This window comes from Anabrus simplex, chromosome 2, assembly GCF_040414725.1.
Source record: "Anabrus simplex isolate iqAnaSimp1 chromosome 2, ASM4041472v1, whole genome shotgun sequence".
NCBI lineage: Eukaryota > Metazoa > Arthropoda > Insecta > Orthoptera > Tettigoniidae > Anabrus > Anabrus simplex.
This window is the reverse complement of record NC_090266.1, coordinates 44,263,115-44,279,867: the sequence shown is the minus strand read 5'-3', so window position 1 is coordinate 44,279,867 and position 16,753 is coordinate 44,263,115. Positions and strand designations below refer to the sequence as shown.

At 38.0% G+C, this 16,753-nt stretch overlaps 1 protein-coding gene across 3 annotated transcripts in view; it reads left to right on the top strand.

Moving 5' to 3' along the window:
* Positions 1 to 16,753, top strand: part of Stat92E (Signal transducer and transcription activator Stat92E) — a 522,273-nt gene that overhangs the window by 203,296 nt on the left and 302,224 nt on the right. For all 3 annotated transcript variants that reach the window (XM_067140262.2, XM_067140261.2, XM_067140263.2), the window contains exon 7: positions 15,815 to 15,993. In XM_067140262.2, coding sequence (XP_066996363.1) covers positions 15,815 to 15,993 — 179 coding nt within the window. The remainder of the gene's footprint in view (positions 1 to 15,814; positions 15,994 to 16,753) is intronic.

The following is a 16,753-nucleotide window of genomic DNA, read 5'->3' as shown; positions in this document are numbered from 1 at the left end:
GTAAAGCCGCTAGCAAAAAAAAAAAAAAAAAAAAAAAAAAACCTCTAAATGCGCGTCTAGAAGGGTTTGTGCTTTTTAGCTTGTTTACTTTCCGCCAGTCACGCACCATCTTTTCACTCACAGAAAATTTTCTTTCTGCCGCTCTGTTCCCGTGCTGTTCAGCGAAGGCAATTACGCTTAGCTTGAAGCCCGCAGAATAGTTTCTATATTTACCCATAATCGCTTATAAATGCTTCACACGTTAATGTTTTGCGATATAAATGACTTTCCGTAATTGTTCACTATTAAAACAAATTATTTCTGCAAACACCCAAAACACAAATTAAAAACTTAAATTCTCACGCACACATGTCTACAGTAATCACGTAAATCTGAAACAAATAAATGCATCTGTGATCTGTCCATTCCAGAGCAGCCAATACTGTTAGGCAGCAAGGAAGCATGCAACAATTGATCAGTTTAGCTCGTTAGTTGCGACACACTACTGCGCTTGCGCAAACCTCGCAAACCGGAGCTCTAGCTAGCGCGGTGTAGATCTACTGTATAGTTGACTGTATTCCGAGACGTCAGTAACAAACATTCATTTTTTTCAATTTCTTTTAAACATACGGTAATTAGGTTAATATTTCTTCCCAGTTATTGATGATTTTACATTACATTACTGACGAGTTTATAAAATAAAACTTTAATAGCATTGGATAATAATTATCTTGACTGCTTGGATAAAAGTTTTCATCCCATGCCCGGACACGTATGACGTAGTAGTAAGATAAGAGTCTAGCGATTACAACCGAGACATCGTAAATAATTCGGCTGAATAATTCCGTGGAAATCTGCGTTATCGTCTTGGATTTCACTTCGTGCGCAATAACACAGGAGCCGGCCCCATGGTGTAGGGGTAGCGTGCTTGCCTCTTACACGGAGGCGTCGGGTTCAATTCACGGCCGGGTCAAGGAATTTTACCTGTATCTGAGGGCTGGTTCGAGGTCCATTCAACCTACCTAGCCGGTATTTCCTGGCGACGTTGCCGATAAGCGATAACTTACAGCCTTACGTATTTCAAATGGGAACTCCTAATATGTACAGTAGGTGGTGAATAAATAGTACACTGCCTCGCGACCACGTTGTCAAACTGCCGATAGTCTACCGGTAATCCATGCGTCGTACATATACTGGTATTATTTATTTATACGTTGTGCAACATGTCGCAAACGTGACTGTGTTGCCAAATTGCCCATAAACCATACACGTATTTAAATTGCGCATTCATGTGCAACTTACGTTGCAGTTCCATTTACCTTTTAACCAGATTAGTGAACAAAATTTGGACGTGCGACGATTATGTAATTAAAGGTTTAAAGTCCGATTTTTGTATTGAAAATAAAGGATGCGACGATTACGCGGTGGCGACGATTATGCCGTGAAATACGGTAACAACAGAAGAAGAAAATTTTTCTAGAATACAATAATATACCATTTACGCTAACAATTTTTTCTATTAAACAAACAAATCATCCTTAATAAATTTATATTGTTTACAAAATTCTACTTATATTATCACCTATACTTACAATCATTGTCAACTCATATACAGTATGTGGAATACTATGCAACTGGTATAAGATTAGAATTTACTTTGCTTTTATTTACTTTTGTTTTTTACCCATTTTGGAACCTAAGCAGCATAACTACCTGCTGCGTCTTAACCAGAGCCCCTTTTGCCATCACTTTTCAGAGTTCCTGAAGGGCCTTCACAGCTACCCTAGCGGTCCCAGGGCCTTCGAAGTCCCCTACTTTGGCTGTCCAAACTCCATGGACCACGGGATGGAATTAACTTTTTCACACACATTTTTTTTATTTACAATAGCCTGCACTGGTTGAATGCCCTCTAACATTTCATTTATTTTCCCTGTTGCTATTTATTCTCTTCTTGAATATCTGTACAGATTTTGGAAAAGGATCAAACACTACCCCTGGTAAACTGTTCCACTCCTTCACGCCCTTCCCAATGAATGAAAATTAACCCCCAATTGCTTCTGCTAAAATTCCTTCTAATTTTATACTTGTGGTCAGTTCTGCCGCTATATTTATTTTCCAACTGAAGCCTCTCACGGATTTCTCCCCATGCTTCTTCTCCTCTATAGGCTCTATACAATCCTATAAGTCTAGTTTTCTCCCTTCTCTTAAAGTTTCCCACCCAAGTTCCTCTAACATTTCTGATACACTACTTTTTCTCCTGAAATCCCCTGTTACAAATCTTGCTGCTTTCCTCTGCACACTATCAATTTCTTTTATTAGGTATCCTTGGTGAGGATCCCAAACACTGTTTGCATATTCCAATAATGGACGAACCATACTCAAGTAACTTATTAAAAAAATTCTTTGTTGCATCCTTTAAGTTGCCTCATTATGACATGTAACAATCTGTATGCTTTCCCAACAATGTCATCAACATGACCCTTTCTTTGAAGCCAGAAAACTCAAGTCACTTAAAATCAAAATCTTGAACATTGACAAATCAATTACATGTAATAAGAAATGTCTAGAATTTTATAAGAAATGTCTGAATACTTCAAAAGGCAGAAGTATTCAGTCAGCAGCATGTAAAGATTGCTGGTTACAAGGCTAATATCCAGATAGAGGAGGTGACTAGAACTAAAGAAGTATTAAAATTTACCTATGACAGCAATGACATTTACAGTAAGATACAAAAGTTGAAAACTAGAAAAGCAGCTGGAATTGATAAGGTTTCGGGGGATATACTAAAGACAATGAGTTGGGATGTAGTACCATATCTGAAGTACTTGTTTGATTATAGTTTGCATGAAAGAACTTTACCAAATGAATGGAGAGTTGCTATAGTAACACCTGTATATAAAGCAAAGGGTGATGGACATAAAGCTGAAAATTACAGGCCAGTCAGTTTGACATGCATTGTATGTAAGCTTTGGGAAATCATTCTTTCTGGTTATATTAGACATGTTTGCAAAATTAATAACTGGTTTGACAGAAGGCAGTTTGGGTTTAGGAAAGGTTATTCCACTGAAGCCCAACTTGTAGGATTCCAGCAAGATATAGCAGATATCCTGGATTCAGGAGGTCAATTATACTGTATCAAGATTGTCTAAGGCATTTGATAGGGTAGATCATGGGAGACTACTGGCAAAAATGAGTGCAATTGGACTTGACAAAAGAGTGACTGAATGGGTGGCTCTGTTTCTAGAAAATAGAACTCGGAGAATTAGAGTAGGTGAAGCTTTATCTGTCCCTGTAATAATTAAGAGGGGAATTCCTCAAGGCAGTATTATTGGACCTTTATGTTCTTATAAATATGAATGATATGTGTAAAGAAGTGGAATCAGAGATAAGGATTTTCACAGATGATGTTATTCTGTACAGAGTAATAAATAAGTTACAAGATTGTGAGCAGCTGCAAAATGACCTCGATAATGTTGTTAGCTGGACAGTAGGCAATAGTATGATGATAAACGGGGATAAAAGTCAGGTTGTGATTTTCACAAATAGGTAAAGTCCTCTCAGTTTTAATTCCTGCATTGATGGGGGTGGAAGTTCCCTTTGTGGATCATTGTAAGTACCTAGGTATTAATATAAGGAAAGATCTTCATTGGGGTAATCACACAAATAATATTGTTAATAAAGGGTACAGATCTCTGCATATGGTTATGAGGGTATTTAGGGGTTTTAGTAAGGATGTAAAGGAGAGAGCATATTTGTCTCTGGTGAGACCCCAACTAGAGTATGGTTCCAGTGTATGGGACCCTCACCAGGATTACTTGATTCAGGAGCTGGAAAAAATCCAAAGAAAAGCAGCTCGATTTGTTCTGGGCGATTTCCGACAAAAGAGTAGCGTTACAAAAATGTTGCAAAGTTTGGGCTGGAAAGACTTGGGAGAAAGGAGACGAGCTGCTCGACTAAGTGGTATGTTCAACAACACTAAAGGTGTTTTAATTTAATCCACCTATTCAATACTTGTATTTTCACTTAATAGTGGTTACATAAATAGACTATCAGTTAAATGGGACATGTTTCACCCTCAATTAAGGGCATCTTCAGCCTAAAAACAATTGTCGAGAGTGCAACTAATATTAAAAGTGGAAGCTAAAAGTTTAGCCAGTTACTAAAATTCGGGACATAAAAATGTGGAAAATGATACAATATATAAAGATGCTAATGGAAACACTGTCAATGATTAAACTAAAATCTTGTCGGAGACTAAAACTTCTTCCATAAAAATTCTAATTAAAACAGTTTATTTAAAATGTTAGTCGAATAGCAAAATGGTAATAATATAAAGCCAGCGACATGAAGGCGTGAACACAAGCAAAGCCGTTGATGAAATTCGTGAGCATAAAGTGAGACAGAAGCATCAGTTGAAAAATTGTAAGTGGCCCTTAGCACCAGTAGGTAATACTATTGACTGAAACCTTGCCGGGAAATGTCAGTAGATACTGAACTAATGTTTTATGTTAGTTGAAAGTTATTTGTTATCTACTGTAGTGTTGGTTGCTGTCCTTCTGTTGGCTCTGAGTTACAACAGTAGATAACAAATAACAACTTTCAACTAACATAAAACATTAGTTCAGTATCTACTGACATTTCCTGGCAAGGTTTCAGCCAATATTATTACCTACCGGTGCTAGGGGCCACTTACAATTTTTCAACTGATGCTTCTGTCTCACATTATGCTCACGAATTTCATCAGCGACCTTGGACATATTTATGACAAACATGTTTATGCTTGTGTTCACGCCTTCATGTCGTTGGCTTTATATTATTACCACTTTGGTATTCCACTATCATTTTAAATGAACTGTTTTATTTGGAATTTTAATGGAAGAAGTTTTAGTCTCTGACAAGATTATAGTTTAATCATTGACAGTGTTTCCATTAGCATCTTTATGTATTGTATCATTTTCCACATATTTATGTCCCAAATTTTAGTAACTGGCTGAACTTTTAGCTTCCACTTTGAATATTAGTTGTACTTTTGATGATTGTTTTTATGCTGAAGATGCCCTTAATTGACGGCGAAACATGTCCCATTTAACTGATAGTCTATTTATGTAACCACTGTAAGTGAAAATAAAAGTATTGAATAAGTGGATTAAATTAAAACACCTTTATTGTTGTTGAACTGTAAATTTTCAATACGGATCAAAAATGAGAAATTATAACATGTAATAAGTGGTATGTTCCGAGCTGTCAGTGGAGAGATGGCGAGGGAGGATATCAATAGACGAGTAAGTTTGAGTGGTGTCTTTAAAAGTAGGAAAGATCACAATATGAAGATAAAGTTGGAATTCAAGAGGACAAATTGGGGCAAATATTCGTTTATAGGAAGGGGAGTTAGGGATTGGAATAACTTACCAAGGGAGATGTTCAATAAATTTCCAATTTCTTTGCAATCATTTAAGAAAAGGCTAGGAAAACAGATAGGGTATCCGCCACATGGGCGACTGCCCTAAATGCAGATCAGTAGTGATTGATTGATTGATTGATTGTTTGATTGATTGAAGCTCATTCCTAAGTACATAGCAATAAAAGCTAAATGCACAACAACTTCATATAAAATATCAACATCTCAATCACAATTATTATGAATCAGAAACGATATTAAATTCGCATACATAAAGAAACACTCCAACAAATTCTATGCATCCGTTTAAGCCTAAGCAACTTCTGGCACCACACACAATGGGCATCCTACTCCAACTTTTTACATGTTTTCATCAAAAAAGAAGCAATCAGGAAACAGAAACTCATTGACAATAAAATAAGTAACCTAATGATTAAACAGAAAAATCCAGAAAACATAATGACGACAAACTCTCTAATTTTCACCCTAGATTAATTAACGGATCAGACACCTTTTCCAAGAATGAAATAAATTTGATAGCGAAAGGACTCAATGGACTCAAATTCAATTGCCAGGAACATCATAACGAAAACAACATAAAAAATCTTATCACTGACGTAGAAATTGCTTGCGACAAAATCCCCTCTCCACAAAGAGAAATAATAAGAAATGCAGCCACCAACAAAGCCCTAAAAATAATTGCACAAAAAAAAAAAAAAAAAAGAAAGCGTCACCGTCAAAACTCCCAAACTCCCCACACTGAGTCCCCCCCAAAACACACAAAAAATATCGTCCTATTAGACCAATAGTAAATTCTAAAGATTTGCCAAGTTGCAATTTAAGCAAACAACTCAACCTAATTCTAAAAGAGAAAATTTCGCTTAAAGAAAACAGCTCAATTAAAAACAGCCTAGAACTAATTAAAGAACTAAATAAACTTAAAATGACAGAGCACACGTATGATTTATAAATTTATAATGTCCAATAACGGACCATTTATATTGGTATTATAAATTTACTCATTCGGAACAAATATTTCAGATTCCCTATGGGATTCAACATCTATATCATCTGATGGCTAGGCAGGCATCAATTTTTGATAATGGGACAAAGTGTCTCATAGTGCACTGGCACTGCCGGTGGCTACAATTAGCCTACGCAGTGGCCTCCACGGTATGCACTGGCCAGCGTCTTGGTAGGTGTGCTAGGTACCAACTGATGAGCCCAGCCTAGCACACGAGGGCGAAACGCTGGCAACCAGGAATGAGTTAGCTGGAAAATTTATAATGTCCAATAACGGACCATTTATATTGGTATTAGTACTGGGTAAGCGCAAGGCGATCGTCTTATGTTTCTCCCAGTCAGCTGTGAGTAATGTATATAATGTGACGGAGTTTTCTGAGCTAAAGCCGATTGTATCTTCTCTAATTTTACTTCAAGACTATATTAATTAATTGTATAGGTATATTCCCTAGTATATTGTGGACAGTTTTCAGTGTTGAAGAGCTGCAAAATAAGCTACGGACCAGAGACACTAAAACTAGCGGGAGGAAGGAAGAATTAGTACAGCGGTAATTAGAAAATTCTAACATGCTTTATTATCCAGATGACGAATAGGATTCTTTTCCTAAAGATTGCAATTACTTGAGTATTGTACATTGATAAATACATAAATATACCTCCGCAAGACTTAAGTCATAAATCGAGATTTAAATACACACTTGCTCCCCTTGCTTATAGACTTCGATTCAGGTATTTTTTAAGGTTGATGGCTTACATGAAACTGCAGATACAGCCTTGTCCACCACCAAAGACATATGCCGGTGCCGGTTCCTTTGAAGATTTGACCATCAGCCATAAGGTGAAGAGCTCTATAACAAACTTGCATTCGATGGATTATTTCGTATTTTAGAAATTCGGAAATAGATGGAACACCTGTTTCCAACTATAAATCATTGTGTTATGCTGGATACAGACTTTTCAGTGAAAAGGTTTTTTTTTTGTTTATAAAAGGTTAATTTCAATAGGGTGAAATTCTAAAATGCAGTGCTGTGAAATCCGAGTACACAAAACATAAGACCTCTAATTGTGAAGCTTATTTTAGGATTACCTGGTGACATTATAGGAGGGGAATGTGAATGTTTTGCTGGAGCAGGCCCAAAGGCTTGTCTTAAGCATATTGCAGCTGTAGGCTATGCTTAGAGCACTTCCCCAAGACTGGTATTATTCAGTGTTAAGAAACATACAGCCAAAATTTATAAACTTTCCAGCATCCTCCCACCAAACGGTTGAGGCCAGTTAGACCTCTGAAAGTGGAATGTTTGCCCTTGGACCAAGTTTTGCTATTATAATGTCAGTTGCACCAGTTATAACTATAGTCGAGGGATATTCTGTCTAAAAGCAAGGGGACTGTTTTCAAGGACATTTTCTCTATCAGGCCAAATGTTCAACTCTTTAAATTGGCAGTACGGTACATGAAATTAATCCAAACATTATATATTCTCCCAACAGTAGTTTAATGGATTTCGAAGTTAAGGCCTAGTTCCTTGTTAGATTTGTCGGTCCTTAGCTTCATAACTGTCAAGAAGATACAGTCTGGGTTCAAGAGGAAATATCTGTAAATTGTATCTGTTTTCTCCCAGAACAGCAAACACCAAATTACAATGTTGGACGTCTACAAACCCTGTATAAAGCAATATGGAATCAGGATTATGCGTTGTTTGCTCAACAACCAAATTACCTGTAGTATTTGTTTGAGTGCTGATGTCTTCGAAAATGGGAGTCGCAAATTTTAAATTTACTTCTTCAGGTATATTCATGATTTTTTCCCGTATTTCAAAGGAGGTGATTCTGCATATTCCGATATTGTAGGCTTACCTTGGTGATCTGGCAATTTTCTGGTGTATGGCCTCTTCCTTGTTTTTGTTCTGTTGTTCTTTTCGTGGTCCACGGAAAAAAGCTATGGAACAACGCTCGGTTTTAATCTTGCTCTCTCACTTTTAAATACAAATGCTTAAATTCGGTGGTTATTATCGAAATGCCTAATCAGTGTATAGGTTAGAAAGTAGGAATTATTTCCCTTCGCAAATCGCACTTACCCAACGAAGTTTTCGTGAAGTCACTGGGTTGAAAATAATGGGAACACACTTTAATATTTTCGGTCAGATTCTTCTCACTGAAATTTTTCCTTCTAATAGCATGTAACCGTGTTTACCTCCTTCCTTTATTTTGTGGAAACTGGTGAAACAAAAATGGGCTTTCCTAATTTTTGCAAAGAGGAACACTGCAATATCACCGGGCGAGTTCGCCGTGCGCGTAGACGCGCGCGGCTGTGAGCTTGCATCCGGGAAATAGTAGGTTCGAATCCCACTATCGGCAGCCCTGAAAATGGTTTTCCGTGGTTTCCCATTTTCATACCAGGCAAATGCTGGGGCTGTACCTTAATTAAGGCCACGGCCGCTTCCTTCCAACTCCTAGGCCTTTCCTATCCCATCGTCGCCATAAGACCTATTTGTGTCGGCGCGACGTAAAGTGTCTAGCAAAAAAAAAAAAAAAAAAAAAAAACTGCAATAGCTCGGCATAGTTACGAAAATAACAACTTGAACAACTTAAATTAGTGGATATTTAGCGGATATTGAGAGTACACACGAGACATATGAAGAGCTCATTGCGCTTACCCAGTACAACAGCAGTGCGATCTATTGGTGCTAGTTCTATACATCCCTATTGGCTCACCATTATCAAGTATAATAGCAAACATTTTTCTGATTACCTTCGGAAACATCATCTTAACGGGCCAGCATTCAAAAGGAATCTTACACTGGAGCAGATATGTAGATGAAGTCATATGCATATATAATAATGACATCACTAATGCACACCAGTTATTAAACACACTAAATTCTTTACACAAGTCCATCAGGTTCACAATGGAGCCAGAAACTAACAAGAAAATGAACTATTTAGACATCGCAATCAGCAGGAATTATGACGACCTTTCGTACAAAGTATACAGAAAGCCCACTCAGACGTCCTACACTGTTGATGACGACTCGAACCACCCATACACACACAAAATAGCAGGACTAAATACAATGATACACAAAGCTATTTCCATACTAACGAGCACAACGGATTTCAGTGAAGAAATACAAATCATTAAACAAATCGCGAAAGGAAACAATCACCTTCCAGGCACAGTAGATAAACAATTAAATAAACAAAAGAAAAATCCCTGGGAAACCACCACACATGACAAGGAAAAATACGTGGTTCTCCACTACGTTAACAAGAACACGCACAAAGTAGCTAATATTTTCAAGAAATAAGGTTTAAAAGCAGACTTGAGAACAAACACACTACGGACACATCAGCAAGTGCAACCTAAACCAAATACTCTTTCTGAAAGTGAGGAGTCTATGAACCCAAGTGCCAAGAACCTAACTGCAATGCCACATACATAGGTCAAATGAAATGTAATTTCCACACAAGATACAAAGAACACAAAAATGCGATCAGATATACAGTATAATCCTGAATACCACCCGCAGTTTTTCCCCAAAAATATTGGTTCTGAATCTTGGGTGCGGGTTGTATTCAAGCTGTTCATTCTCATAAATATTTACTACGTTTCCGTGGAGTATGCCAACGGCTGTTACCATGTTGAAACACCGGATCCCGTGAGATCTCGGAAGTTAAGCAGCATTGGGCGTAGTCAAGATTTGGATGGGTTGCCACGCGCTGTTTGTGGGGTTAAGGGAATGGAGGATCGGAAAGGAACTGGCCACCCTACTGTACATAAACTCCGGCTCAGGCACACCTCTGCGGAGGTTCGGACCTGCCTTCGGGCAGAATACACCCTTACCTTACCATGGAGTATTGAAATAGATTTGAATACGGTTACCGTACTCAATATACCACATGTAAACGGGCATTCAGGTCTTATTGTGTTATAGTTGCATTCGAGAAAACAAAGATTGATTTTTTCTCAGTATGGTTACAGTGGCATGTAAAAGCGAAATGTAAGGTAATGAAATACAGTAAATCAAAGAATATGGGTAAATATGCAGTAAATATGAAAGCCGCTGCTGCGGATGCTCGATCGTCATTTGTTTCACAAGTGTTGCTGGCATGCTGGGTGCGCGAGTACCTGATCTCGCAGGATATCCTACTCACATTCGAGTTCCATATCTGTCCCGTGAAAGTGCTGTCTCGATAGTAAGCGATGGATTCAAAACGGCGTCTGCGATCATTTACTGTGCGTGAGAAACTTAAAGTTGGAAGCAAAGCTGAAATGTACGGAAAGTAAGATATTGATCAATCATGTATTCGTGATTAGCCGAAGAAGGAGAAACTTCTTAAAAGTAACGGTGATCGCAGTGTTCCGCGGGCTGTGTGCGGTGTTTCCGGAAATAGAAGAACGACTCCACAAATTTGTGATAGAAAAACGTGAGTTAGGGTGTGGTGTTTCTAGAGAAATGTGTCAATTGAAAGCACTAGAGATCTCAAAAGAACTCAAAACACAGGATGTTACTCCAAGCAGCAGATAGATCTGAAACTTTTATCGGAGAAAGGGGTTGTGCATTCAGAGATGTACGTCTGTTTCACAACGTCTCCCTTGGGTGTATGAAGAAAAATTAACGGCCTTTCAGCGTCACATTATTCATTTGAGGAAGCAAAATTCTAATTTGCTATCGTAAATTGAGAATGCTATTTTGTCTATTTTGAAAGGGCGTTGGAAAATACAGTGGATACGAAGGGTTCTAAAAGTGTAACCATCAGAACAGGTGGTAACGAAAAGCAACGATGCACGGTAATGTAGTGCGTATTAGCAGATGGAACCAAACTCCCTCTATATGTGGTTCTGAAAAGGAAAAAACTTCCGAAAGGAAACTTCCCATCCGGTTGCCCAGGAGCTTTGTTTCAAAAACGAAACATGCTTGTGTAGGACAGTTACTGATATGATGAGAAAAGGAAAAACTGATATCTTGTGATAATTCCCGGAGGACTCGCTTCTGTTCTACAGCCGTTGGATGTGTGCGTGAACCGGCCTTTTAATAATGCAGTGAAACCGTTGCACACCGAATTGATATCTGATGGTGATCACACGTTAACACAAACCGGACGAGTGAAGAGGCCTGAAGTGGGACTAATATGCAGCTGGATCAAGACCATATGGGCACGCATTCCCAACGATCTAGTGTCCAAAAGCTTTAAGAAATGTGGAATTTCAAATTCAGTGGACGGTAGTGAGGACAACTATTTGTGGAGAGATGCCAGCGACGAAAGTTCCTAAGGTTGAACTTCTGATGCCGGTAAATTATGAATGATCTGAGTATTGGACAGATTTTATTTATGATTCTTGTGATGGTTTCATTGTGAGTTGTTTGAAGTTATATTTGTGTTTATATTTGAAGAACAGTACAGTACAGTATACTAGATTTTAACATCCTATAGGAGGGATCCACAATGCTCCACACACCCCTCCCATGCTTCCCCTCTCCGCAAGCAGTGTGCTATACCCAAAACTTTCCATTTGCCTCTCCATGACCACAGTCATGAAATCATTAATCATTATAATGATTGAGGATGAAACAACATCTTAACAGTTCCCCGTCAGCTAGTGCTTATTTACAGTGGTGTCCAATGGATTACATATAGCTAACACCACACAAATAGATTTGATGACGAACTACAGGATCAACATTTACCAGTGCCCATTTACTATTGAAATATTAATGATCAGCAGTATAAGAACTAACAGTTCTGTGTATATAAATTAATACTTGAAATTATTCTCAATGATGAGCATACTCAAGATGTTAGAACCTAGTTGATTTCCAAATTTATTCATAATTCCATCCCAGTTTTTAATGTCACTTTGTATGTATTTGTTTTCACTTGTTTTATGTCAATTGTGTGCATGTACATTTGTTTAGTTATTAGGTGTTTTACATTAAGGCTGAAGATGGCCAGCCCTGGCCGAAACTAGTCCCTAATTAATGTATTTTAGAATATTACATATTATAGTATTGAAAGGTGGACCATTACTACATTAATTTAATTATTATATTTTCCAATTCAGAAATAACACTGTTCACAAGGGGTATCACTTCGGACATTGACACTGAAGATGAACTTACGGCGAATGTTGTTTAACTGAACATATTTAATGTGTCAATCAGTATATTAAGATCCCACTGCGATACTGTAAGATTTACTGGCAAGGAGAGTTCAGAGGATGCAAAAACTATCGTCCTCTTTTGCTGCTGAATTCTTCTTAGCATATGTAGAGTTGAATTCCATAGCGTAGGTTCATGCTGAATGGAGTAGTGTTGTGATAAAGAAAGATGCTTTTGTTGCCGCTTTGAGAATCTTAGTGGATTTTGGGGAGTGTTTGAAACTCCCAACTAGTATCCTGCGTGACGAAATGAGACTTTCAGTAGTTTCTGAAGTGGAAAGTTCATGCTTCAAAACAAGTTGGAATATATGAGCTAAACACAACAGGTGGGTAAAGTTTCCTAACTTCATAGCATTCCACAACATTTGACCATTGTCATGAATCATGATGGTTAATTTATCAATGAGACCCCAAGTTTCTAATGTTTTCTTTAAAAAATTGGCTATATTTTCACCAGTGTGGCTCACTTCTTCAAATGGGATTATTTCAATGCATGCATGTTTAAGATTATAGTCCAGGTCCACAAAATGAACGGTGACACTTAAATAATCGTCGCAGGCTGTTGATGTCCACATATCTGCGTAACTGCTACGCTGTTCGCATTTTGGAGCTCTTTTCTTACTCTTCTTTCCACTTCTTCATAAAGTTCTGGAATTATTTGATTAGGTATTTGCTTATGAGAAGGCATAGCATATCTAGGTTCAAGATACTTAATTAACTCCTTGAATCCTTCATGCTCAACAATGCTGAACGGTTGGTTATCTTTGCATACCATTGTAGCATTTTTCTGGTAATTGATTTTGACTATCACTTGGCTTAAATGCAGATTTCTTGTCCATAAATGATAGACGTGTGGGTTGAGACTGTTGAGAGACTGATGGTGATGATGCCGGTGTCATCGGTGACCGTGAAAGAAGAGTCATAGGCTCGCTTACTATTACTTCTTCAGAAGTTAAATTTCCACTTCTGCAGGATATTTTGTTAAGATGTTGTGAAAAAGCAATTTTGTGCACTGATGACTTTTTTTAGGTTACTGGTGGTGTGAGATTTTCCACCATTTGAAAATAGTTCCACATTTCACTCGTATTGAACGAAATAGAATACAGATGATATGGTACCACAAAACGAAACGCACAATCTTCAGTCACGTAGAGGTAGCAACTAAGGATAAATAATCAGTTTGGTGAACGGTCGGGGGGGGAACTAATGCTCACAGCAGGCGGTTAATCTCATTAAGCCTTACCTTACATTTGGTTTTGCTGAAGAAGTTGTCCGTTTACCTGCGTTGTCATTTCTATTTATCACCAGACAAGCAAGTGGGAACATCCAGAAATTAAGGTAATGAGGACCCACCCCTGCTGCGGGGAAATTCCTAGCAGCTGCAGCAGATCTCTTGCAGATGATGCTCCCCATCAACTGACAATGCTGGCATTCAAACATGACAATTAAGAACATACCAAAATACATTGTTTTATGATTCGCTAATATAATCTCAAGTGACACACTTTCACCAGAAAGCTCTAACTGTAAGTTGATCTGTGAAATATTTCCTTTAGGAGGAGGTTCATTATTCCCACAACACAGCAAAGGTAATTTCTCTATTAGAAAATTACAAAGAAGCACTCCGTAGAAAATTCTACTCAACATGTAATTAGTCAGGTTCTTGCTTGACGTGCAGTGAAGTAATTAGATGTTTGGGTTTGCACTAAATAAGCAGGAATTGAAGGAAGGATCTTCCTGACCGTATTTCCGTCTTCGTCTACTGTTTATATGGTCATTGCGACCACTTTAAAATGTTCTATTTGCGGCAGTAATATTTTGTGACTTCAAAATAAAATAAAAATTGCAGAATTACCACCAAAGTGTTGAAAAAGTACTGAGCTAATTTTCTGAAGTAATGTTTGATGTCGATAAAATGCAAATATCATGAGTATTGAGGTATCGAAAGTATCAAGGACCCATTCCTTCTTATAACTTGAAGCAAATAACCATCTCTCCCCTCTCCAATGGATTAAAAGCAGGATCCACCATACTCGTGGCTCCTCCCCCACTTCCTCTCCCCTCTCCACAGAATAGTGTGCACCTCCCTCAAAAACTTTCCACTGAGCCCCTCCATGACCACAGTCCAGAAACAGTGTTTGAAGACCATGGACTACACTTTGCCAGCTTAGATAAGTACAGAAACATTTAAATAAGTTAACATGGTGACTGTTGAATACTAATATAATTAGTACTTGTTAATGAAAATGAAAATCCACAGCCTGTTTCCAGTCATTTCGACCAGGTCAGGAATGGAATGAATGAATGAAGCCCCATCTACCGGCGAGGATAGGAAATGTGCCGGCTGTCGGAGCCTGTCGCACTCCGCTGGGGCAATGATTAATGAAATGAAATTACATTGGAGAGGTTGCTGGAATGAAATATGACAGGGAAAATTGGAGTACCCGGAGAAAAACCTGTCCTGCTTCCGCTTTGTCCAGCACAAATCTCACATGGAGTGACCGGGATTTGAACCACGGTATCCAGTGGTGGGAGGCTGGCGCGCTGCTGCCTGCGCCACGGAGGCTCAGCTATTACTTGTTAATGCTTGTTCATATTATCACCAAACTTTGTTGTTAAGTTTACGCAATGTAAAAAATACTGTACATATACAGTATACGCATGATTTTAAGTGATTTTGTTATAATTTGAAGATATTCTTTTAGAACTAAGCATGGCATTCTTTATATAATAGCGTGCATTTTTTCAGGTATGTTAGTGTTATATTTTATATTGAAATTGTGTGTTTGACAGACTGAAAAACTTCAGAGATACATTTAGAATATTGTTTGCTTAGTGTGTTCATTAGAATTGTTTGTACTATATATCCAGATTCTTTTCATGACCTTGCATTCGTCCCCATGTGTGTTATAACTAGTCATTGGATTATTGAGATGAACAAAGAAAACCTCTTTATTTCTCTTGATATATATTTGTTGCTGTTGTTACCTGTACCTTTTATTTTTCATTGTTGTGAACAATTGACCATACCTCATTTCCTCCCAGTTGGAGACATCATTCATTGATGGCTGATTTTACTCAGTAGCTTTTTCAAGTCATTAATACTAAAGAAGCCTGTATCTTGTGAGGATTACAGTGTGCAGCTGTGAGTTTTACAGAGATGTGTTTTAAATATAAGTTCCAGTTAGGTCTATGGAATGTGTTAAATTGTAGAAAGTGTAGATTATCAACTTAAGATTAATCTTCTTTTTTCCTAGGTAGCAAGTTTGATGCAGCTTCGTCTTACTTTAGCTGACAAACTCAAGGACACAATCTCTCATCTCAATACTCTCCAATCAAGGGTTCTTGATGATGAACTCATCAGGTGGAAACGAGAACAGCAGTTGCAGGGTAATGGAGCCCAATTTAATAACAACCTGGACAACATTCAGGAATGGTAAGTATAATATTGTCTGTGATAATCTACTTCAGCCATCTCAATCATTGTTGGTCGTAACTCATTGTGTAAATGTCTATTAATTTAAGTTGGAATCCACGATCTTCAGTACTGGTTTGGTTAATGTAACCAGTTCTCCAGGGTGTTTGAACACAAGATACAAATTCATGAAGTACGTGCCTGGAAAAGAATTTTAACCCTATCGCTTCAAGTTTAATGGTCGCACACACTCGCTTAGAAAACGGATTTAAATCGTCCTCAACACGAGTAAGCCACCCGGTCAGAACTACTGTGCACCGTTCTGAAATAAATGCCATAAGTGGAACACAGGATTTTCACACAGTTTTCAGTGAGGCATTCAAAATAGTTGTACTCAACAACAATGATGTTAGACAGATTTTGTGTAGTAAATCTCGCAACATTCGGGTATATACAGAGGCACTTCACACTACTCGCTGTCTCGAAAAATTGGTGTCTAAATACATATGTCTTTGTTCCAGCATAATTGGATGCGAGGCTTACGAACCTGGAACATCATAATGCAGAGGATAAAGTAGGCCTTAATTTTATCCTCATTAATGTCAAACCACCTTTTACTGTCTTTTTCCATGTGGGTCCGGTAATTGTTCCATAGCGTAAATATTTGATTACCACTCGCTGGGAAACGACGGGTCCGTTGCCTCCAAGAACACAAACAGCTCCGATACAGAATTATTTAAATATTTGTCTATCAGTTCTCCTGATACCCCTGGAGAGCCTG